Source organism: Penicillium robsamsonii, assembly GCF_028829455.1.
Source record: "Penicillium robsamsonii strain IBT 29466 chromosome Unknown utg000008l_segment0_segment0, whole genome shotgun sequence".
Lineage (NCBI taxonomy): Eukaryota > Fungi > Ascomycota > Eurotiomycetes > Eurotiales > Aspergillaceae > Penicillium > Penicillium robsamsonii.
The window spans coordinates 898,219-922,017 of record NW_026643226.1 but is presented as its reverse complement, the minus strand read 5'-3'; the positions used below and the strand labels follow the sequence as shown (position 1 = coordinate 922,017).

Sequence of the window (23,799 nt, the reverse complement as noted above, 5' to 3'; positions counted from 1 at the left end):
GATACTATATAGCACAATGCTGAAGAAATTTTTGCATCTAATCTTTTTTTTTCTATAGAAAATAAGGGCACTAACACAAACTAGTCCCATAAATTAATAACAGCGATGAGTCATTAGCATCATTACTTACATACCTGCATGTAGGCATAGTATCATATCAAGTCCGGGCGGAGTCTAAACCCTTTTTGGAACATGTTTTGGACAACGCCAAGACTCTGCTCTTCCCGGACTTCCCTTCGACTTATTTTCTAGGATATGCTGGACAATGCCGGAACTGGCGCGGTCAATCCCTCGCTCATGGACCTCGACCTTGAAACTTCCTAAATCTTCATTCCCTCCACGCGTATCGCCTGTCGATCGGACAAAATACCTAAAACGATGCACCGATGATCTCTATGCCTGGCAACGCCGCGAAAGGCCCGCCGAGCAACCATTCGTCCTGCACGATGGCCCACCATATGCGAACGGCGATCTTCATGTCGGACATGCGCTCAACAAGATCTTGAAGGATATCATCTGTCGCGTACAATTGGGTCGCGGGAAGAGAGTGCGGTACGTGCCAGGCTGGGACTGCCATGGACTGCCGATCGAGCTCAAGGCGCTCCAAGGCCTGCGCGACGAGGACATTGCAAGTGGACCGGTCAGCGCGGCGGTGATCCGTATGGCTGCGCGGAAATTGGCAAGACAAACCGTGAAGGAGCAGATGAAAGGGTTCCGAGGCTTCGCGGTCATGGCTGACTGGGAGAACCATTGGAAGACCATGGACAAACAATTTGAGATGCGGCAATTGGGTATCTTCCGGGAAATGGTGGATCGGGGCCTCATCTATCGAAAGTTCAAACCAGTTTACTGGTCACCTTCAACGGGTACCGCTCTTGCGGAAGCAGAACTGGAATACAAGGATGATCATATCTCGACTGCCGCCCTGGTCAAATTTCCTCTTGTCGATATCCCCACGCACCTCTCCCGAAATCCTCTTCTCCGCGGAAAGGATGTAAGTGCTGTGATTTGGACCACTACCCCCTGGACGCTGCCTGCCAATGCTGCCATTGCAGTCAGCGAGTCTTTGGAATACACTATTGTCTTGTCGGAAAAACATGGTCATCTTCTTATCGCTCAATCGCGGTTCGAGTACCTCCAGGATATGCTAAAAGAAGAACTCTCGATCATTGTGCCGTCTATTTTGGGGTCCGAGCTGGCCGAGCAAACTACGTATCGACCTCTATTCAAAGGACCCGAAGCTCCACCACAGCCCATATTTGCTGCGGACTTTGTCACTGCTGATTCTGGATCTGGCATGGTTCACTGTGCGCCTGGTCACGGAATGGACGACTACGAAGCATGTCTTGCGCGTGGCATTCCTGTGTTCGCTCCCGTCAACGATGAGGGCAAATTCACAGATAAAGCCATGCCCCTCGATCCTACACGTTTATCCGGAAAGCCTGTCTTGGGAGAAGGTAACACCGCAGTATTGGAATGGGTCGAATCGTGTGATCAATTGCTTGCCCAGCATAAGTACGAGCACAAGTACCCTTACGACTGGCGCTCAAAGCTTCCGATCATTGTTCGGGCAACCGAACAGTGGTTTGCCGATGTTGCCGATATCCGCAGCAGTGCTCTTCGCGCGTTGGAAGACGTTCGTTTCGTTCCCGAGACTGGAAAGCAGCGACTTGAGAACTTTGTGAAAAACCGGAGTGAATGGTGTATCTCGCGCCAGCGCGCGTGGGGTGTTCCGATTCCTGCAATCTATCACCGGACCACTGGAGAGGCCGTCTTGACTAAAGATAGTGTTTCACATATCATGGCCACAATTGAAGAGCGGGGAATCGATGCTTGGTGGACCGACGGCGCGGATGATGCTGCATGGATTCCTCCGTCCTTGCGGGACGAGGCTGGAGCGGGGTATCGACGTGGAACAGACACTATGGACGTTTGGTTTGACAGTGGTACCAGCTGGGCAGAGATCGATGTTCCTATCGAAGGACGAAGTCATCCAGCCGATGTGTATCTTGAAGGTACCGATCAGCATCGTGGCTGGTTCCAGTCCGGGCTTCTCACGTATATCTCACATCAACTCGGCTCGAGTCAATCCACCACGCCTCGTGCGCCATTCAAGAACCTCATCACCCACGGTTTCACCCTGGATGAACATGGGCGGAAAATGAGCAAATCCATTGGCAACGTGATCCACCCGCAGACTATCATGGATGGGACTCTGCTGCCTCCTCTCAAACCCCGCAAAGGCAAAGGAAAGAAGCAACCCGAAAACGCGGAACCCGTGTACGACGCTCTTGGCCCTGATGCACTTCGCATGTGGGCGGCGAGCAGTGACTACACGCGCGACGTGGTGATAGGAAAACAGGTACTCCAGACCGTCAACACCAGTCTCCACAAGTTTCGTGTCACCTTCAAGTTACTGCTAGGTGCCCTTGCCGATTTCTGTCCAGAGAATTTTGTCTCATACGGGCAGCTGCAGCTAGTCGATCGCATTGCACTCAAGCACCTCTCAGACATGGTACTCACGTCTCAGAAGGCATGTGATAACTTCGAGTTCTACAAGGCTGTGAGCACGATGAACCGGTGGGCCAACCTCGAGTTTTCTGCTTTCTACATGGAGGCGATCAAGGACCGACTGTACACCCTTGGTGAGGACAGCACAAGTCGCCGAGCCGCGCAAACGACCTTATTCTACATCTACAACTATCTTCAAGAGGCGTTGGCTCCTATCACACCAGTGCTTGTGGAAGAAACTTGGGAACATACTCCCGAGTCTATCCGCGCTCAATCCGAGCACCCCCTGCAGCGTATTGTTTCCGCCCCGGCTCCGGAGTGGCAGGATTTAGCCTTGGACACCAGCTACCAGGAGCTGACGGTGGTCCACTCTGCCATCAAGAACTTGCAGGAGCAGGCCCGTAGTAAAAAACAGCTTGGCTCCTCCCTGCAATCCTTTGTCCACATTGTACTCCCCAGCAACTCTGGTTTATTCCAGCAGTATCTGTCAGAGCTCCCTGATCTCTTCGTTGTGTCTTCTATCACCCTGTCCCACGGTGAAGCTCTCCCGACCGACATCAGCAACGCTGAATGGCAATACGAAGAGACATTCGAGCTTGGTGGCCAGCCAGGTAAAGTGTATGTGTACGCGCCACAGGCTTCCAAGTGCCCACGGTGCTGGCGGTATGCCATTCCGGAGCCGGTGGCGATTGAAAATGCGATCTGCGACCGGTGTGAGACAGTGATACAGGCAAACGCCTAGATCATTGTACAAGTCTGTATACTTTTTTTTTGTATTATATCGAACATCTCTAGGTGATTGGACATAACCAATTCACCACCTGCTGTGCAACCAATGTAGAGCATTAATTAAATCCAAAAGAAAATAACTAAATCTATATTAAATCTATTAAATCTAACTTGAATGTGAGGTTCATGCAATGTTATAGACTATGACGACAGTATTTCTGTCAATGACGGTTGTTCCAATCATCCCCAAATCCTGCTTTAATGCAACGCCCTTATAGTTCCCTTTTCCCCGCCTCACTTCATCTTCTACTCATATTCTTCAAATTCAACATGATTCCTCAATTTGATCAGTTTTCTACTCCAACGGCGCCCCCCACTACCTCATCGGTGGCGCCTATTCCCACTGTAATTCCGGGGTCTGAGGTCTACCAGGAACTTCATGATGTGGGCAAGCGGACTCTATGGTATGTGAATTTTATATATTAAAATGCATAATTCTAACATTTATAGGGTTGTCACTGTGTTGATGGGCATCTCCTCGCTCGTGTTCTATACTTTGGCTGCTCGTGCTCCTCTGGTGAGTTTATCTCTCTATGATCTATACGTATCTAACATATATCCAGCCTAAACGAATCTTCCACATTCTAACCTCCCTAATAACCACCATCTCCTTCATAATCTACCTTGCCCTTTCCACAGGCCAAGGCATAACAACCAAACATGCCACAGTCAACGAACCCCACAAGCATGTCCCAGACACACACACAGACTACATCCGCCAGGTCCTGTGGCTGCGCTATGTAAACTGGGCACTAACGACACCCCTCCTGTTTATCAACTTCGCTCTTCTCTCCGGCCTACCAGGAGCAAACCTACTTATCGGCATTGTCGCCCACCTGATCATGCTGGCAACGGCCCTATTCGGCATATTCGCAGGCCACGGCGGCGAGCGCTGGGTCTGGCTGACCCTCTCATGCATTTCCTACCTGGTGGTGATCCACCATGTAGGCTTCCACGCGCAGCGAGCGGCCAAGGGCAAGGACGACCAGACGAGACGGTTCTTCGGGTCTGTTTCTGGGTCTGCGATTGCCATGCTAGCGCTGTTCCCTATGTGAGTTATATGTCCGGAGGATGCTTTGAGTCGGTTCAGAACGAATGCTAATGATGCATAGTTCTCTCGCGGCTGGTGCTCTTGCGCTTAAGTTGAGCGTTGATGCGGAGACCGTCCTCTTCGCTATACAGGATATCTTCACGCAAGGCGTCCTTGGATACTGGCTACTGTTGGCTCATGACAGCGCGCCTGGAATGTAAGTTTCAACTTGAACATCTGTATTGAACGCCGTGCTAACTGCTGTAGTGCCCTTTATATGGAAGGATTCTGGTCACATGGTGTCAGCAATGAGGGAGCTATCCGTATCGCTGATGAAGAGGGTGCGTAAGGGGATGGCGTTTCACTTACATCCAGATTGGAATCCATGTCATACGAAACCTGTTTTTGTTAGTTGACTTTCAGATTTCTGCGACTTGCGGGTCACTTTCACCTTTCTCTTAGTTTCATTCGAGGTTTGGTCTGCGGTAAGGTATGAGCACGATGATATTGATACTTGGTCCACTATTCTACTCTACATATATTCTATCTACCCAGTACTCTACGTGTAGGAACCCAGAATGACTTGAACAATTTTTTTTTTTTTTTTTTTTTTTTTTTACTCGTACACGACCGAATATGATATCTCTCTGGCGACACGCTCACCAGAGCCCCCTGGGGAAGGCTCCAGTGAGCGTGCCGCCGTCGACGGACACAGTCCGTTCACATCCCCGAGACCCCCAGGCCTCTCACGGCAGCAGTAAGCTCGGCCAGCGTCTCCTCACTGAGCTCCACGACAGAGCCAGCCTTGGAGGGCCCGTCCGCACCTCGGGCCACTCCGTACTCGTTCGAGTGACGAACTCGAACGTCTCGCTGGGCGCGAGACAGCCAGAAACCGCAGTCGATGCAGTCCTTCTTGAAGTGAACCTCTTCGAGGTTCTGGAACCACATTCCGAAGGGGTCTCCATCCACAGCGAAGCCAGTCAAGGTGAGATGCTTGACCGGGAGGTAAGGGGGGACGGGGAAACCAGAGCTCAGGGCAAGCACCTTTGACCTCTCAATGCAGAACTTGTCAAGGTACTCGCCGTACCCGATTCGGTCCCAGATCTCTCCGTTGCCGCTGTAGCCACTACAAATCAGTCAGGTTAGTCATATCTCACTTTGGTATCATATAGCTCTGGGTTGGTACAACTTACTAGTACACGGGCGGGGAATAGGACTTGACATTCATCACCCATCCATTCTTGATGACCTTCCATCCACTTGGGCCAAGTGGCTTGTTAATCTCCAAGCCAACTGCCATCTCCAACTCTAGGGTAGTCAGTTGAGGGTTCACCCACACAGTCTGCCAGATGATGGGCTGGTATGACTTCATCATACCAGTTAGCTTCAGTACACGCAGGTTGCGGAACTCGCCCAAAGGTCGTATCTGCTCCAGCGAGAGGATTGTGATGACGATCCCATCCTCTGGCTTCTCGGCAGAGTGGTCGGTTGCCTGGTCATCTGTGGCAGTCTCATAGAAGGCATCCATGGCCTTGTCAACCATGGTGGTGTTGTTGGTGGAAGATGTGGGGTCGGTATCAAAGCCTTCGATGTCGAAGTCGGTCATGGTGGCCTTGTCGACCATGGTACCTTTATCAGTAGTATGTTCATCGTCGAGATCAACAACATCCTCCATATCAACAAAGTTCTCGGGGTCGACAAAGTTCTCGGGGCCGACCTTGAGAGCGTCGAAAAACATGTTAAGTTCTAGGGCCGACTTGGTGCGAGGGATGTTATTCCAAGAGCCGCCCTTATTGAGGTAGGCCATCAAGCTGATACGAGAACTATAGGTTGGGCGAGGAGGAGTCTCCGTTTCGGGCTGAGTATCACTCTCTCGATCGAGCCACTTTTGAAAGCTAGCATTGCTAAGATAACCAGGAGCGACTGTGGCAAAAGGTTGAAAGCCCTCAGGGGGGTTCGGGGGTGCAATATCCAGGTTGGTAGCAGAAGGCCCTCTGTAGATGGAACGAAAGGCAGGACGGGGAGCTTTGGGGATGGGAGGAATAGGAGATTCAGGAGGCTCAGGAGGGAGGAAAGTAGAAGGAGACAGGATAGATGGACGAGCAGTCTTCTCAACTTGAATAATTCCTGAAGTCGACGCGAGCATGGACCCTCGGCGCTTGAGACTGAGGTTCTTAAAGGAAGGCAGTTTTGGAAGATGCAAGCTACCTTTGTTTGAACTCTTCTGACTCTTCGTAGGCGATGTTGTGGTATCAGTTCCTGCCGGGGAGGGATGAGCGATACTTCGGAGTCGGAGACTATTGAAAGAAACAAGCTGAGAGAGCTGGAAACGACTCTTCTTTGGACTCTGGTCTGTTTCATTCTTGGTTGGAATCTTCTCGGGGGAGCTCGTGACTGCACTCTGAACAGGGTCCTTAGGCAATTGACCAGTCGGTCTCGTGATTAGGGCTAAATGGTGCCCAATATTAGTACAAAGTAAATATCAACAGACATAGTATACATATGTCTAAGACATTCACAAAGTTCCAATGTGAAGAAGAGCATACCTTGTCTCTCACTATCAGCAGCTCGTTCAGCACATCTCGTCGCATCTTCCCAGAACTCCACGCCCATTAGGCTGGTAATCCATTGCTCCTGTATATCACGCTCGTACAAGTTGTTCATGATGAATAAGGATGATAATAATGAAATAATGAATAAAAGAGAAAATTATGAGATGAAAAAGGATGGGAAGAAAAGCAAGTCGGATGATTCAGAAAAGGTACTTCACACAAAAACCGCTCAAGCGCTGACTTGTCGCATAAACAAACCTATCTGGCAGGTACCATTTATGCAAATGTTGTCAAACGACCTCGAGGGCTCCCGTTCGACTTGCGCGCTCCCCATTATATTCGGAGGAAGGACACCTTCTCGATGTTATTAAGTTGGCTATTCAGCTATACTAGTCCGCTTCATTAAAGTCAGTAGATAGCCTCAATGTCTAGACCATATTGCCATAACCTGGATAGGTACCTAGGGCTCGGGGAGATTGCATAAACCACTGCTCTCCATTCTCACGGGGGCTGTTTTGTTTGGGCTGGTACATACATAGTAAAACCTCCTGCTCCGGTAGAAACTACTCGCATGGCAACGACCTGCTTAGGAGCTAGACCACACTGCTGTCCCTTACCAAACACAGACGGACTTGTCCATCGGGGCCAAGGCACTTGAAGCAGAAACTGCCTTCGGCATTATCAGAAGTCTACCAGAACATAACAGCCGGAGTGAGACTGGCCGTGGTGAACAGGTCATTAGAACCAGATGCGAGACTGTCCACCACATTGCCGAGCATCTTAAACATGGTTGGAAATCGCTAGAGGGACTTGATCATGATATCCTCATAAAGCTCTCGGATGGCAGGATCCACCACATCGCCTGGTCCGATGGTGAGTCTTGGTTATCTTCAACAAGACTTCCTCGTTCTTTGAGTTTGGTTTTGAATCTCTAGCTTGTTAGCATGGGCTGGATATGCAGGATGTGAAAACATACTGACATGTTCATAGTGATTTACTCAGATGACCTACCCTGTCATGACGTGGGATTCATTCCTCGATGAGCTGCGGCACTGTAATATGCGAAGGGGTGTAAAAGTAAATCAGCGAAAGCGGAGCCCTCCTATAGCATCCTTGGCTTGGCAACTAACAAGGTCCTAAATTGGAGGTGGGTCTAGGCCTTCCCCACAGTTTAACAATGAGCTCATCCTACTAACTTGGCTAATCTATTGTTACTTCTAATACTCAAGCTTTGTTACCACTTTGACTTAACGCAGAGGTGGCGTTGATATCGCGTAGATATGGCGTGCTCACCCTCAGTGGCAGAAAGCAGATATTATTGACAGTCAAAGATCCGAGGCTTTTTGTTTATGTTACAATACCGATCCAATATTGCTATCAGGACGCTTCGTAGCTGGTCGTCGGCTTTACATCAAAGTGTTTTGAGAATTGAAGATTGCGGCCAGATTCAATCTTCTAGGAATAATGTGGCACGGAGACATGCCAAATTATATTGCTGTGGGACGTGAGGCAAATTCGTACGTCACTAGGACCTATAGATGTCTTTTTTTGTCAGTGAAAACGCGCAACCCAGAAAACTATTATTGCATTGGTGTATAGCGTGTCAGCTGGCAAGATGACGAACACTAGAGGGCTTATTTTTTTTGTTCTGAGGTATCATACTTTCGTATTAATTTTTCCCTTGGTCCTAAGTTCCCATCCTATTCTCACTATTTTGGATCCCAGAAAGATCCGCTCTTACTCTTCATATAAAAAAGGATCTTGGTTGAATCAGTTGCAGCTATGCCCCCACTTACTAACTGGAATGATGAGATTCAGTTTGAAGTAGCCGATGAGCACTTTAAGACGCCGACACAAGTTTCGGACGTTGAAGCCATCGTCAGACAAGCTGATAAACAGGACCAACGAGTGACCGTTGTCGGTGCCATGCATTCGACCACCGAATGCACGGTGGGAACCGACATCGTTATCTCGATGGAGAACATGGCTTGCGTCCTCTCCGTGGATCAGGAGCAGCTGACTGTCACTGTGCAAGGGGGTGTCACTCTGCGCCAGCTGTGTGCTCACTTGAAAAAATTCGGCCTCCAGCCTCCTGTCGTCCTGGAATGGGGTAATTTCCAGATCGGTGCCATCAGTGGCACACACGCTAATGACACCTCAATGAGGCGCTCTGCGCAGTTCTCATCGTTTGTTCTCGGCGTTAAGCTGGTTACTCCAACTGGAAAGACCATGGAAATCTCGGGATCGCAGAATGCGGAATACCTGCCTGCCATTCGCTCCCATTTTGGCATGCTCGGCGTGGTCTGCGAGGTCACTGTGCGTGTCTTCAAGACCGCGCCGTTGCAAGTCAGTTTCCAGGTTGCGCAGATTGACACCTTCATGGAGAACTTTGCAGCGGAACTGCAGGCGCTAAAAGGAGCCAACGACCAGGTGTTCGGGATGCTATTTCCGACTACGGGTAAGCTTCTTTGGCAGTGCCGCAAGTTCTTGGATCCAGCGATACCGAGGCCGGATTCCCCAACGGCCTGGCTCGACCCGATTGAAAGCAAGAATATTAGTCTGTTCGGGGGACTATTTCTGCCTTTGGTCAAAGCCGTGACGGCGCCAGACCTCCCTGCTACCAAGGCCGGATTGATCAGCAATGCGATGGTCGACTTGCCGCTCAAGATCATCCGCCACAGTCGCTATATCATCGATCCGTGCGATCGTGGCGTTATGTACGCCGAAAACGAACCGAACTTCGAATTCTATGACTGGGTATTTCCTGAAGACAAATGGTGTGACATGGTTCGTGCGTTTCTGCAGCTGAGCGACCGTTTCCGGCAGCAGCACAACTTCATCTTACCGTTGCCCGCACTTGTCTACTTCATAAAGGAGGACCAGGCGTCCCTGCTGTCGCGATCCCGGAGTGGCAACATGATGGCGGTTGATCCTGAGTATCCTAACCCGAAGGATCCCAAGTGGAAGGAGTTTCGCCTTGCCTTTAATGAGGTTGCTGTGCAACACGGCGGTATTCCTCATATCAACAAGACGCGCGACGGGGCAATCAGCAATTTTGCCCACGTCCACGATCCCGAGAGCATCCGGCATTTTCTTCAGATACGCGAGCAGCTCGACCCAAAGGGTCTGTTCCTGAACGACTTCTTTACGACAATGTTCACCAATTTCCTCTGAAACGTGCAGGTCAACGGGCAAGGAAAGGGTAAGGATTTGTATGAAAGTAGGGCCTCTCAGATCGATTGTCAGCCGCCTGAGGACGATTGCTCAATAAGGCACAAACTTGCAGAGCCCTGCTGTCTTCTGTATCGATTGTTTTGTTTTTATTTGTATGAAGTATCATTTTACAATCATTAATTACGTAGTATCAAGCTTATCTGAATTGAAATTTAAAACTTCGTCCATCCCATTTCCGCCTTCATCGAATCAGAATAACCTCGGCAAGATTGAAGCACCCACAATTTATTACGACACAAAGATGTAAGCAAGCTTCTGAATTTAGTGACATATGTTCTGCATTGCTTGTAATAGATTGGATTGAAAGAGTTTGTAAGTCAACTTCTTGAAGAGAATTAATAGTATTAAATGAATCAAGCTCTAAGCTAAAGATGGAGATAGCATGATATAGTGTTGTACTGTATTCTTTAGCCCTAATTCGCCAAGAATGACACCTCAAAGCAGATATGCAGTTTGACGTCATTTACGCCATTTTTTCTGCAATATGCAATGCTGTATCATAAATCTGAATCTAACCTGGGCTTCAGTTACGATCTTTTGCAAAGGGGTTCTACGGCATATTTCATTAAGAGAGTGTAATGGTGAAATCTGTAAACGCCAAATGATTCAAAACTAACTTCAAGGCGATGTCTCGGCCTTAATATCTATCACTTCCAATTCCTCCATGGTAGGCTTTCTTGCCCACACACGATTCCTAGGATATATTAGCACGGAAGAAAGTCTGTGATTCAAAAGAAAACTTACGCAGGTTCATAAGCGTGAATATGCGGGTTGTTCAGCTCCGTGCGCACTTTAGCCAGAAATACCTGCACCTCCTCCTTTGTCCACGGCTCCGGCTCCCCAAAGTGAGTGAGAAGCCACATCGCCCAACCTTCTAGAGCGGCATTCCAATGGGCCAACTGGAGGTGCCCAGCCTCCTTCAGTGTGGGATCCCTAGCCCAAGGTCCTAGGGGAATTTTGTACGTTTCCTCATGCACGTCAACGAATCCGGCTTTCTCGATCGCGCTGCGCATCGTTTCATGGGTTCTGAGGGATCGGCCCGCTCGCTCAGAGCATCTAATAAACAGGTCACCCCACCCATATAGCTGGTGTTCTTTCTTCAGGGTACCGTCATCGCTGTAGACTCGCACATCTAATTCCATTTGTTCGATCCAACCACCAGGCTCTAGAGCACTAATATAAAATAGAAAGGAAACAATTAGGGCGTAATGTCTCAGAAAATCGATTCATCGGGATTAAAACTCACTCGTAGGCCTGCTTGTATAGCTTCTCCCATCCCTCGGGAGGGAATGCGCCATACATTAGGCGCATATGAATAAAGTCAAACGGCTCTCTCCATGTCCACTCTCGAAGCACATCATCCACCTCGAAGATGCAGTTCGGGGGCATCCATGATACGGGTGGAGGAAAGATATCCACTCCGCGGACGGTAGCTAATTGGTTTCAGACAAGGATAGAAGAAGTCAAAATCAAGAAATTCAGTACCTAGCGAATATCGATCGGCAACATCACTAATGATTTATTAGAGCTTTTCTTAGAAAGGATTGCTCGACTTGACTTACATTGCCCAACTCCCTTGGCCGGTTCCGATGTCTAAAATATTCTATACTGCATGGTTAGCGGAACGTTTAAGCGATGATCACCTGGGTGTAAATTCACCTTGGGTGAATTGCCGATAGGGGCGCGGAAAAGTGGATTGGACTGCTCGTTATCTAGCACGAGAAACACCATATGGCTGTGACTGTTAATATACCACCTGGTAGTGATGGGATGTGGCTTACCCGATCTCAAACGCCTCGAATTGTTGCTCGTCAGAAGGACCCCTAGATATGGTTACTTCATGCAAAACAAGCTCATTTTTTTTCGCAACTAACCAGTAGTCATCTTCTTTGATAGCCTGGTATCTACATATCGAGTTGGTCTTAGGAAGCGATCTTAGACTGGAAGTGGACTAACCTTCGGCCGTTTTCCAGTCGTCCCCTCGCGATTGATGAGGCGATAGAAGTGGTATCCCTATATAAGTGAGAATTCTCCCATAAATATGATTCGTAGTAGTACTCACGAGTGAAGGCCCTGCGGGTCCATGCCGTAGTCATTGATCATGGAGTAGAAATCAGGATCCTAGACGAGGTGAGAATGCCCCAACTGACTCAGATTAATCAACCCATCACTTACCACCGCGATTTTCATTTTTTCAGCCATGGTCTTGACACTTTTTCAAATGATGGAGGGTAAAATTGTCGAAGTGGGGAAAAGTTGCAAGACTCGACGTCCACTCGAACCGTTAAACTGGCAATCTAAGCCAAAGCCACCCGTCCACGGGTGGACAGTATAACCGAGTTGCCTAGGTAGGTTGGGTGCATACTTATCCACAAAAAAAAGTACTAGTGGAAACACTGGGGGGCTACAGGCTACATAAGTACTGGCGATCGGGATGTTTATGCTTATTAAGTATTAATGTGATCTGAAACACTCTGCGGGAGTCCTGTTAGTTAGATGCCCAACATCACCTCATAGACCAAAAGCACTATTCCGCCTAAAATGATCCCCAAAATGAATAAACGCAAACGGAATCAAACTCATTACCAAACTTGCAAACCCCAACAAACTAGCCGCTGAATGCGTTCCCAGTCACGCAAACATTTGCGACGTAGCAAGCGGCAACAACGCACCGGATACACTTCTCGTACAGCTCGCAGCGGCCAACGCACTCGCCGCATAAGTCCCATGTGCATCAGCAAGATAGTTGATTAGGGCCATGAATATAAGTAGGAAGCCAATGCCGAAGGGATGCCGGAGATCATGGGGACGATCCAGTGTATGGATGACTGGGCAGACCATACGAGCCAGAAGAGAGAGATGGTGTATAAGGGTCCGCCGATGCAGGCGAGAGGGAGATGGCGGTATTCTTCGATCTTCACGCAGGTTTTGTTCTGGGATTGGGCACGTTGGTAGACAGAGTCGTGTGCGAGGTAGACAATGAAGGAGAGGAGAGCGCTAATTCGAACTATGACATATTAGCTATAAATGCTTGGCCGATAGAGAACGTACTAGAAATAAACGCGAGACCGCATTGTCCGGTACTAAAGCCATATGTTCCTGTTCGTATTAATATCAAGATCAGTCCAGACAAAACGGCCTGCGTACCTTGGAATAGAATTGGATATCCCTTAAAAAAAAAGAGGTAAAAGATAGAATATGCCAAGGAACAAATCATTCGGATAGGGCGTGTCAACACTCGTGTGACGAGATCTCGTCGACCGGGGGTAGCTAGGCTCGCATTGGCAGATGTGATATTATGAATCCTATTGTATTTTCGCTGTAATACAGGACAAAAGGTATCTATCCAGTACATTGGCAACGACAGATGACTGCAATTTAATCACATACCTGGGAGAAATATCAGCGCAGGCCATGAAGTTCCCGCGATGATCAAGGCAATCCAAAACGCCCACCTCTAACTGGTATTAGAGACGTAACCAGAGACTAGGGGTCCCATCGTAGGGCCAAGCGTAGTAGCCTATTCAAGTAAGTATTTCAACTCCCGAGACGGTTAGATACCTCACAGCCATAAATTCAGCCATCGATCTTCCCCTTGTCTTAGGATCAGAAAAGATATCCGGATACAACCCTCCAACGACAGCAGTTGGCGAAGAAGCAAAGACACCAGAAAACAGCCTGAAGATAACAATAGTCGCAAAATTAGGCGCAACAGCACAAGCGAGACTGAAGATTGTATATCCTGAGAATGTCCATATCATCACCGGACGCCTGCCATATGTCTCTGACAATGGACCGAAGAGGATAAGCCCGAGAACATATCCGATCAAGTAGGTAGTTAGCGGCAGTACAAGCAGTTGCTGGTTGATTATGCCAAAGTCGGCCGCGATGAAATCGATGGCTCCGCTTGGAAGGGCGGATCCAAGTGTGACTATCACCAAGCCAATGATGAAGACAAACAGCTTTTTTTCTATCAAGCCGTTGTGTTAGTCTGTTTAGCTGTGAAGGAGGTAGTGCTTTACTATCGTCCAACTGTATGGATCGGGACTGGATTCTTCGATCATACTGGTGGAAGGGTCAAAGATGCCTTCCAGTTCTCCTTGAACCAATTTGGTACAAAGCATGATGCTTCATATCTATAACACATGGTGGTCCAGATACATTGGAAATACCAGCAACAGTACTAGCAAGACCGGTATCGGCAAACGAGTTGAGATGGTTCAATCAATGCTTGATACTCTGGGCACCGATCTAAGACCCGCCTATCTTTCCGTTTTAGGATTTGGTAAGTGACGGCCCACCACGGACATCCGGTCCCACCCCAGGATCCCAGTTAACCTGGCTCCGATGTCGGGAGGTATACTTCCTTGTGACATCTGAGATGGCCTTATAAACCCCCCTAGAACTCTAGTCCAGGTATGCTCTGTAAGCAAATAGACCGGACATGATGCAGCAAGAGCAGAAAGACATCTGGTCGGCCGACCTTTCGGCGAAAAGGTGGCCCCATTCGTTGCAACTTGGACTGAGAAGGTTCTCGCCTGGCTGGACCCTAAGCCAACTGGTAAGTCTTCAGGTGACAATCGCCAGACTTAACTAACAAGATAGATGAAATCCTTGATATCGGCGCCGGAGAAGGCCCCTTGACAGCCCGCATAGCTCCCCATGTCAAACGGAGCGTAGGAATCGATGGCTCACCCAACATGGTCGAACACTTCAAAAAAGCCTACCCACATATTGAGTCGCGGGTTGTCGATTATTGACTGCTGGTTCAAGAGTCCGACCTCACAACCAGGAGTTGCGACAAGATCTTTTCGAACGCTGCGTTGCATTGGATTTGAGGGACCCCGAAACTAGGTCCAATACAATCAAGGGCTGTTTTGAGGCTCTCAAGCTGGGTGGTCTTCTGGTCAATGGGTCAAGAGTCCGGTGCGCTGGGAAATGTGGCCGAAGTACATTCCGCAATTATCAGCGGTCTAGTCACTCAAGGCATTCCTGTTGAGCAGGCGCGAGAAGCTTCGCCTTGGTGGTTCACATCACAACAGGCTATGAGGGACCTTGTTGAAGGAGCGGGCTTTAGCTGGGTCAAGGGTGAGGTCCAGCTCACACAGGTAACATTGACAGAATGAGAAGGGGGCGTTGAAGGATGGTTAACGAAAGAATATCCCGGTTTGTGCCTTTTTCTTGAGGTGAAAGTTTCGTCCAATCTTCTTCTCCCTTTCGCCATGACAACCCCAGAAATTCCCCTAACGTAAAAGTGATGTAGAGGTGGGGGCTTGGTTAAGTCCCTGTTGGAATACACTCACGGTCAAGATTTGGTAAAGGACAGGAGACATTGAACTCCTGGATGAAATGACACAAGGAGCTAAGCAATTCACTCTATACTCTTAGTCTTGATGTCTTTAATGTTTTGCTAGATATATATTTTAGATCTAATAGGATCTTGACGACACTTGGTATTCATGGTGGGCTCGATGTGGAGCCAAATCTACTTGGATATATATATCGTCAACATAATATAGTTCTCATGTGTCCCAGTATGAATACATCGAACATGTGAGACTATTCATAGCGATTCATAGACTTGGGCTTTGAGGTGTCAATATAACCATTTCTTCAGGGATACGTATGATGATATCCTGTGAACTGATACCAGACATGACAGCCTAGACTCCAGACTAGTGTTTGTTCGCGAGTTGAGCTGCCTTCGGGACTTATCCATGCATAATTGTCATGGCGATCTTGGAGTGCTGCATGTTGAGATGCGAGCTTGAACCATACTGTCACATCCTACAACCGACATATATCGAGTTAAAAGCCTACTGCCTTACTGCATACAGCTACTGATCGAAAGCACAATCTGGCTGGCAAATGGCCCGTGGACTTCGCTATTTTGTGTCCCTCCCCATGATAAATACATCAAGAGCGGCGCAGAGATGTCTCTCGCACACACGAACCATCTTTTAATCACCAAGCACAGAGGGAGAAGTTTTTAAAAGAAACCCATTGGAATTGTCGAACAAAAATCATGCATCATCCATAACCTAGTACTTCTTGCCCTGGCGGAGGACATCACCGAACTCCTCCAGAGGGCTGCGGATGAGCTTAGTCTCGGCCCACAGGTTGGGGGTAAGGAAACCGTAGGTGTTGACGACAGCGACGAAGGTGGCCTTGAGGGTGTTCTCGAGGGTCTTGGTGGAGCCGGAAGAGGAGGTGTAAGCGTCCTGGACACCGGCGAGCTGGAGCAGACGCTTGACAGCGGGGGAAGCGACAAGGCCGGTACCGCGGGGGGCGGGAATGAGCTGCAATCAATTAGAAACAATCTTTTCAAATCACTGGCCCCCTACAAAAGGGACCAAGATCAGAAATGACCACATCGAAAACTTACACGGACGGAGACGGAACCACACTTTCCACTCTGCTTGACGGGCAGAGAGTGAGGCTCACCAAGGTTGGTACCCCAGTAACCGCGACGGACGGGGAGAACAGCGAGCTTGGCGATGGTGATAGCGGCACGGATAGCGGTGGCGACTTCCTTGGAGGTCTTGATTCCGAGACCGATGTGGCCCTCGGAGTCACCGATGAGGACGATAGCCTTGAAACGGGTACGCTGACCGGCACGGGTCTGCTTCTGGACGGGCTTGATCTGTAGGTTGAAATTGACGTTAGTTTCTGGTCTGTTTTCGATGTATTCGGTTTCCGCTCGAGCTTCCACTGCTCAATTGTGTTCAATTGTCGCATTCCAGTCGATTCCCGCTCAATCCTCCGATTTGAAAAAAAAAGTGTCGATCCGTACCTTCATAACCTCATCCTTGAGCTTGGGCAGGAAGAAGTCGACAATCTGGTACTCCTTGACGGGCAGAGAGTGGAGGTAGATCTGCTCCATGGAAGTGATCTTGCCGGCCTTGACGAGACGACCGAGCTTGGTGACGGGCTGCCACTCCTTCTCCTCCTGCTTGGGGCCACGACGGCCGCGACGGCCACCACGGCCACCACGGCCACGGTCACCACCACGCTCACCACCACGGTCGCCGCGCGAACCGAAACCACCACGTCCACGGGGAGCAGCGTCAGCCATATTTTATGTTGTTATGGGAAGCGACGGGGAGGGTTGTCGGTTTTGAGTTGGTCGTCGAGATTCACGGCGCTGAGCACTGTTTGCCCGAAATTTGCGCGGGTGGGCTAAGCGAGCGGGCAACCCTAGTGGAGACCCTATGCCCTAGATTCCTGATCGGGGAGGTGGCACGTGCACTTAAGGTTTCCAGGGCGGTGTCACCTGACGGGGCCCAGAAGTAGATCGATGGATCGTTGGTTTTTTAGCAGGACATAGATGCTGTGAAAGACGCAATGTATTTATTTTATGATAATGTTCAAGTCATTAGCTACAACTGTATTTAACAATATATTATGGGTTGAAATAAAAACAAGTCCTCGTAATGTTGTTATTCTTCCTTCTACGTCACCCCCAAAATCTGCTTCGGGCGGATGCACTTCCTATTTCAGCTATGCGACAGGTCAATCTCGACTCCGCAATTTCAAGATTGTTCCCCCAGTTGCCCCTTCCATAGTATTTCAGCGTCTCCCCTTTGCCTCTGTGTCCATTCTTTTCATTCCTCTCTGATTCCTCTATCTTGCATCTTTCATAGCTACTCAACCGCAGTTATGTTGCGCTGGTAAGTCTCCCTTGCCACTCACCTCCTTGAATCGAAGCTCAAAACATCTTCAACCAGGTACCAGTCCAAGTTGGCAAAGAGGCCCATCCTCACCGCAAGCATCACCAGCGCAGTACGATCATCTCATTCCCCCTTTTCTTGGACCAACTTCTTATCTTTTGTTACAACAGTTCCTATTCGGCAGTGGTGATGTTCTAGCACAGCAAGCTGTTGACCGGAAAGGTCTCCAGAAACACGACTTCGCCCGCACTGGACGAATGGCTCTTTACGGTGGAGGTATGTTTCCTAAGTCTCGTGTCTGTTGCATATCGCTGATCGATGGGTACTTTCCTTTCAGCTGTTTTCGGTCCAGTTGCCACTACCTGGTTCGGCATTCTCCAACGTCATGTCGTTCTTAAGGGCACCGCGTCCACCACCGCCGCTCGTGTTGCTGCCGACCAAATCTTCTTTGCTCCGGTCCAGCTCACCTGTTTCCTGTCCTCGATGGCAATCATGGAAGGCGTTGATCCTGTTGAAAGGTGGAATACTGCCTTTGTTCCCGCCTACAAGGCCAACCTGATGGTCTGGCCGTTTGTACAGGGTGTCAATTTTACATTCGTCCCGCTAGAATTGCGCCTGTTGTTTGTCAACGTTATCAGTTTGGGTGAGTACCTTGTTTTGAAGTGTTGATCATACTTCAGTGACTAATAACTAAACAGGCTGGAACTGCTTCCTTAGCTTGATGAACAGTGGTGAGGAGTTAGAATTACAAGCTGTGATTTGAGATACCCTTGAAGTTTTGCTTCTCAGCTATTCTGAGCATTTTTCACATTGGCGCTCCATTATATGGTAATTTTTAGTTGGGTTATTTGGTCCTCAGGCATCGGAAAGATTTTTATTCTGCATTATTTTAACCATGTAAGAATTATCGATAATACAAATCTGAATCTAAATATTCAAATTGAAGTGAATTAATAAATCAAATGGTCCAAGTAAAATAAGAGCAAGTGAAGATTGGGATATACAGGTGTGATTATGTTACGGAAGAACCCAAAGAGGCAAGGCAAGTTTTTGTGGCTCGAACTTCAAAACTTCCACTCTTTGCAGTCAATTGTCGCCCACCTCCACTCTCATCTCACACTGCCTGGAGCAGACTATTACTGCTAAATCGATCCAGGCTTGGATTCCTCTTACTTTCTTTGTGTGAAAAAAACCCTCTGATTTGCGCTTTCCCTGAAATTCTCGCCCCTCCGACTTTCCGACTTTCCGACTCGATCGTCTCCCCCCCTCCACATCATTCACTATGGCTACCGTCGCAGAAAATGGTACCCCGGTTGTTGCCGATGAGAACTCCGCTCCTGTCACCGAGACTCAGACTGGCGATGCCGTCACTGTTTTCCACAACCCCGATGACTTCAACGTGAAGCACCCTCTTATGCACGAATGGACTCTGTGGTTCACCAAGCCCCCCAGTGGCAAGGTACGAGATGCTAGTAGAATAGATCGACATCAGCATGCTTACCGATGGAAATTAGGGCGACAACTGGAACGACCTGCTCAAGGAGGTGGTTACCTTCAGCTCCGTTGAAGAATTCTGGGGCATTTATGTAAGTTCAATCCGAAGTTCCCCCCCCTCCCCAGGTGAACGATCTCACTAACCTCGATCGCTAATAGAACAACATCACGCCGACCTCTGAACTTGGCCTGAAGGCCGACTACCACCTTTTCAAGAAGGGTGTACGACCCGAGTGGGAGGACCCCCAAAACAAGCACGGTGGAAAGTGGTCATACCAGTTCAAGGACAAGCGCTCCGTCCCCATTGATGAACTCTGGCTGCACGCCCAGCTAGCCGCGATCGGCGAGACCCTCGAGAATGATGACGACAACGAAGTTATGGGAGTGGTTGTGAACGTGCGCAAGGGCTTCTACCGTGTCGGTCTATGGACACGCACAGTCGGCAAGAGCATCCAGGGCGATAAGAACACCCGCACACAGGCGCAGGGCAAGGAGATCCTCGAGGCAATTGGCCAGCGGTTCAAGGACGTGCTGCGACTCAACTTGGCGGATGTGGTGGAGTTCTCCGGCCACACCGACAGTGCACACAGCGGCAGTACGCGCGCGAAGGCCAAGTACACTGTTTAAAGAGGGTTGGTTGAGACGGTGATGTGCAGATGAGGATGAAAAACGAAAAGGGGACGGATACCGATGCGCGGATTTCACGATTACGGACGACACAAATCGAGGGGAATTGACTCGATGTGTGGTGCTGGGAAACTGGGAGTGATTCAAATAGGGACCGAGGTCCCCTCCCCCTTTTATGCCCGCCCCGTTGCATAGTTCTACAGGGACGATCTGATTGCTTGCGACTTGTATCTTACTCTACCAAACCCATTTTACGAGCCTGATGCCGTGGTTGAGATCGAGGTCGTGCCAGTATAATGGTAATTTCCTTGCATTATTCTTTACAAATATGACCTGTTCATGCATTTTGGTGTTGCTAGGTCGACTTTGACGAGGTCAAGCACCTGAGTAGAGTTTTTAATCTTTGGATGGCCATTTTACTGGGAGGTACATTGTATATCAGTAGGTGTCATTTCATCCCAAGGTCAGCAGGCTAAATGTTTAAGCTCTGTCTTATGGGTCTTTGTTTCTTGACTCGTCTGATCAACGTCGCGAGTTGGAAGGCTTGTAGGCTTCTAATATTTGGATAAGACCAGATAGCCTTGAATCATATGTATACAAGCTGTATAAGATAGAGGAGCAAAGGCTTGTAGGACCTTTCTGGTCTCTTTTTGTAGTTATTTAGATGATTCTGCTCCCAGGCAAGGTTTCTTTTCAACTTCAGATTCTATCACTCACTGGTATATTGAATATTGAGGGAGGTGGAAGTCCTCCTGCTCCCAATAAGGTTCTTCGGGGTGGGGGAATAGCAGAAGCACTCTACCCAGACCGCGTGGTCTTCGCTCTGCGGTCATTGTCACAGACACATTCATGGTATGTTGCAGGGATGATGGTTTGAGTAAGCGCACAGGAGATCAGGGCCTCGAGCACGTTCTGCGCATTTACATCGCATTTACATGATCCCTTGGAGGTATCAAATCCCCTTCGTAGGAAAGTGTACCACTAGAACATCAAATTAATCTTTTGATATTTCCTATCATGATCAAACCCGAAGACAGGTTCTACTCGGAGGGCCAGGGCTATTTTGGCCCCAGGGAAAGACCTACAACCGAAGCCCACTGCAATGTATGGGATTGGGATCAGCTGCGATTGATCAAAGTCAAAGGAACTGCCAAACTTTTCCTACCTGATAAAGATGTTAAGAACTCAATTCTCGCGCCTTTCGCCGATTACTTTTTGCCAGAAGTTCGTGCATAGTCACAGTCGACGACGACGGGCTTCTAACTAGAGTCTCGATAGATCCGGAAGAGGATGATACATTCTTTGTTAGATATGTTCCATTCTCACTCTGACCATCACTTACAGATTGCTCTATAATTCACTTATCGTGACTTTGAGACCTCGCTCAGCTTAGACTAGGTATCGATCTCTCATCGCGTGATGGTCAAAGGGTCGCATTTAAATTTAACCCTTTAGGCATGTCTTAAAGGATATAAATGGCCTGGAAGAAGATAACCCTGCTCAGCCAACTGGCACCATATCCTAATATAGTATCGTTTGACCGCATCGTTCTCGAAGACGCGGAGTTTTGAGTGATTAGATTCATAATAAAGTACATCCTAGGTGGAACGCTAGCAGCGGCTGATCCGAAACGGCCTTCTAGATTTAAATGGCTAAAACAGCTTACCTAGGTGGTGGATTTCCTTAACCTAGGATTAGGGATCATGCATTAAGATATTACACCTCGAAATTTACTTATTAACCCCGAAACAGATAAGATTCTTCCGTTTGATTTTAATTAGGCCGCTAATAGAAAGGAATACCTACTATATGGCCGAGACGATGTGTCTAGTGTTATTTTTACGCTATACGGGATCATGAAAAACGATACACATTTTACGAGCATTCCTTACTGGGAACGAAACGTGGATATGGTACAGGCTATCAAATGGCCTGATAACCGCGAACTAGACTCTGACGTGTTAAAGTCGGGTCTTCTAACTCCTCCAGACTATAGCATGTCCTTTGAGATGGGCTGGACGAAGGAAGGGGAAACTATTTGGCAAACGGGTGGACGTTCGAGAAAAATTGCACTAGAGAAGGGACAATATTGCTTTCAGTGGCAAAGACCACTAAGCAGACTGTTGAAGAAGGCTAAAATGTTACAAATACTGTAGCTGATGACTGTCGGTCAACTCAACTCTTATCAACCATTTGTCAGATAGCAGAAAGTTCAAAATGAACCACATTAAATAGTACTTGTGAAAATCCCATACTGTCCTAAAAAAAAGGTTGTCACCCATGATGCGATCCAACACTCTTTGAGGCGATGTCCGCAGACGGCTGTATACTTGTGACATTCAAGATAGGCAATTGGCTCTCCACGGGGGCTAATCAAACGCCTAGAAAATAGCTCGGCTCAACTTCTACATATTACTTGAATTTTCTATTCTGAAAGGGCTATAAATTTGCATCGAATAATATAGTATGGGGAAGTATATGATATTGGTGCGATGTGTCATTGTCACTCCTACGATGATATGGATACCATAAAAAGCATTTTCCTGTAGCTTTTGAACGTCAGAACCTGCAGCCACTAACACCGTGGAACCATGATGAGTTTTGTCAAGGTCTAGTTGATGGGTGTAAAGTGTATTTATACTATGGATATGTCATGAGGTCTTGGATATATATTTACTGCTCGGAAGTTTGAAACAAACCCGAGTTACTCGTTAAAATGCCCGACGGACAAAGGCCCCCCATTAACCTTTCAGTGCTAATGCGAAAATGCGAAATAAACATGCCGTTGAGGAAGGAAGTGAAATCTATGCTTCCAAAAAGAAGCACACGCACGACTTTTTAAGACGAGTCAGAATATGACACTACAGTATTAGACATGTCCTGGAAAGAAAGACGGCCTGCTTATCAGTTGTAGGAACTATACTCCGTAGGTATCTCTGTTTACAGGCTGTTAACCGGGGAGAAATATACACCTCCTATCCAAGAGGTTACTAGTCAAACGCTGTAGCCCTGGAGATACAAATCATCACAACTGTCTTATTCCTTTCCTAAACCCACTCTTTACATGATATTCTTGTAGTCAAAGGAACCAGAAGAGCGACAAAAAGAAGACGAAACCGGATGGACGATTGATGAGCGTGTAGAATCAACAAATTACCAGGTTACTACGCGGCCAGTGACTAGCCGGGGTATTTGCAAAGGGAGCCAATAGTGAAAATTGCAACTAAAATGGCTCCACGGTTGAGTTGGGAGTCTGGGAAATGACGATGAAAAGCTGGACTGCTTCTTGGGATGTGACCTCGTGGCTTAGTATCTCAAAACAAAGCCTCGACCAAAGAAGAGAGACAAAAGATATTCCCAAGTGCTTTATTTAGAGTATAGCCGATCACTGGGGACGGAGAGAGCAAGGGCGACCAATTATCTTGCAGAGGATTATCTTGTATAGGGCAGCCAATAGGACACAGTATATAGAGGTAAGCAAGCTGACCCTAAAGCCTCACAGTATTCTTTATTGATATCTTGTCTTGCACTTGGCTGGGAATATACTCAGTATCCCAAGATACGATCAACATATCCCTTCGAGGTTCATGGCCCTTCTCAATCCGAATACACCGATAGTATTCTGTTTCGGCTGACACGGATCCAATCCACGACAATAAGTCAATGAGTCACCCACGGAGATCCGCCGAGCTGCTCTGAGTGGCTGGTATCGCAATATCAAACCAGAGCTCTCGGGGGGGGGCGGAGGGGACATCTTGCGATGTCGGAACGGTCATATTGACTCCAGCACAGAGAGAGTAGTCCTGGCTCGTTCAATCGAACAGTCGCGATGGTATCACATGAGGCTTGAAGGATTGAGATAAAGAGAGCACCCTAGTTAATTGGGCTTGGC

General features: G+C 48.2%; 11 protein-coding genes across 11 annotated transcripts; 8 read left to right on the top strand and 3 right to left on the bottom strand.

Moving 5' to 3' along the window:
* Nucleotides 1-265: 265 nt before the first annotated feature.
* On the top strand, nt 266-3,253 carry N7447_011129 (isoleucine--tRNA ligase ISM1; the record flags this gene model as incomplete). The annotated part of the gene is made up of 1 exon (XM_057235391.1): nt 266-3,253. One exon carries the CDS (start codon nt 266-268, stop codon nt 3,251-3,253), a length of 2,988 nt encoding a protein of 995 aa, XP_057080709.1.
* A 317-nt stretch (nt 3,254-3,570) lies between these two features.
* On the top strand, nt 3,571-4,679 carry N7447_011128 (opsin family protein; the record flags this gene model as incomplete). The annotated part of the gene is made up of 5 exons (XM_057235390.1): nt 3,571-3,704; nt 3,751-3,817; nt 3,864-4,351; nt 4,413-4,547; nt 4,598-4,679. The coding sequence occupies 5 exons, from the start codon at nt 3,571-3,573 to the stop codon at nt 4,677-4,679; spliced, it is 906 nt and encodes a 301-aa protein (XP_057080708.1).
* Nucleotides 4,680-5,050: 371 nt separating this feature from the next.
* On the bottom strand, nt 5,051-6,994 carry N7447_011127 (uncharacterized protein; the record flags this gene model as incomplete). The annotated part of the gene is made up of 3 exons (XM_057235389.1): nt 5,051-5,456; nt 5,524-6,778; nt 6,877-6,994. 3 exons carry the CDS (start codon nt 6,992-6,994, stop codon nt 5,051-5,053), a joined length of 1,779 nt encoding a protein of 592 aa, XP_057080707.1.
* A 1,670-nt stretch (nt 6,995-8,664) lies between these two features.
* On the top strand, nt 8,665-10,056 carry N7447_011126 (FAD-binding oxidoreductase; the record flags this gene model as incomplete). The annotated part of the gene is made up of 1 exon (XM_057235388.1): nt 8,665-10,056. One exon carries the CDS (start codon nt 8,665-8,667, stop codon nt 10,054-10,056), a length of 1,392 nt encoding a protein of 463 aa, XP_057080706.1.
* A 678-nt stretch (nt 10,057-10,734) lies between these two features.
* Nucleotides 10,735-12,318, bottom strand: N7447_011125 (class I SAM-dependent methyltransferase; the record flags this gene model as incomplete). The annotated part of the gene is made up of 11 exons (XM_057235387.1): nt 10,735-10,810; nt 10,861-11,289; nt 11,363-11,549; nt 11,602-11,627; nt 11,679-11,719; nt 11,776-11,851; nt 11,898-11,939; nt 11,991-12,020; nt 12,073-12,129; nt 12,179-12,237; nt 12,292-12,318. The coding sequence occupies 11 exons, from the start codon at nt 12,316-12,318 to the stop codon at nt 10,735-10,737; spliced, it is 1,050 nt and encodes a 349-aa protein (XP_057080705.1).
* Nucleotides 12,319-14,238: 1,920 nt separating this feature from the next.
* Nucleotides 14,239-14,876, top strand: N7447_011124 (class I SAM-dependent methyltransferase; the record flags this gene model as incomplete). The annotated part of the gene is made up of 3 exons (XM_057235386.1): nt 14,239-14,401; nt 14,570-14,677; nt 14,722-14,876. The coding sequence occupies 3 exons, from the start codon at nt 14,239-14,241 to the stop codon at nt 14,874-14,876; spliced, it is 426 nt and encodes a 141-aa protein (XP_057080704.1).
* A 150-nt stretch (nt 14,877-15,026) lies between these two features.
* Nucleotides 15,027-15,242, top strand: N7447_011123 (S-adenosyl-L-methionine-dependent methyltransferase; the record flags this gene model as incomplete). The annotated part of the gene is made up of 1 exon (XM_057235385.1): nt 15,027-15,242. One exon carries the CDS (start codon nt 15,027-15,029, stop codon nt 15,240-15,242), a length of 216 nt encoding a protein of 71 aa, XP_057080703.1.
* A 915-nt stretch (nt 15,243-16,157) lies between these two features.
* On the bottom strand, nt 16,158-17,191 carry N7447_011122 (40S ribosomal protein uS5; the record flags this gene model as incomplete). The annotated part of the gene is made up of 3 exons (XM_057235384.1): nt 16,158-16,415; nt 16,502-16,759; nt 16,910-17,191. 3 exons carry the CDS (start codon nt 17,189-17,191, stop codon nt 16,158-16,160), a joined length of 798 nt encoding a protein of 265 aa, XP_057080702.1.
* Nucleotides 17,192-17,775: 584 nt separating this feature from the next.
* N7447_011121 (Mpv17/PMP22 family protein) lies at nt 17,776-18,549 on the top strand (the record flags this gene model as incomplete). Its single annotated transcript, XM_057235383.1, has 5 exons — nt 17,776-17,786; nt 17,844-17,898; nt 17,957-18,062; nt 18,124-18,429; nt 18,485-18,549. The coding sequence occupies 5 exons, from the start codon at nt 17,776-17,778 to the stop codon at nt 18,547-18,549; spliced, it is 543 nt and encodes a 180-aa protein (XP_057080701.1).
* Nucleotides 18,550-19,068: 519 nt separating this feature from the next.
* On the top strand, nt 19,069-19,907 carry N7447_011120 (eukaryotic translation initiation factor 4E; the record flags this gene model as incomplete). Its single annotated transcript, XM_057235382.1, has 3 exons — nt 19,069-19,245; nt 19,301-19,372; nt 19,440-19,907. The coding sequence occupies 3 exons, from the start codon at nt 19,069-19,071 to the stop codon at nt 19,905-19,907; spliced, it is 717 nt and encodes a 238-aa protein (XP_057080700.1).
* Nucleotides 19,908-20,924: 1,017 nt separating this feature from the next.
* On the top strand, nt 20,925-21,143 carry N7447_011119 (uncharacterized protein; the record flags this gene model as incomplete). The annotated part of the gene is made up of 1 exon (XM_057235381.1): nt 20,925-21,143. The coding sequence occupies one exon, from the start codon at nt 20,925-20,927 to the stop codon at nt 21,141-21,143; it is 219 nt and encodes a 72-aa protein (XP_057080699.1).
* Between the last annotated feature and the right edge of the window lie 2,656 nt (nt 21,144-23,799).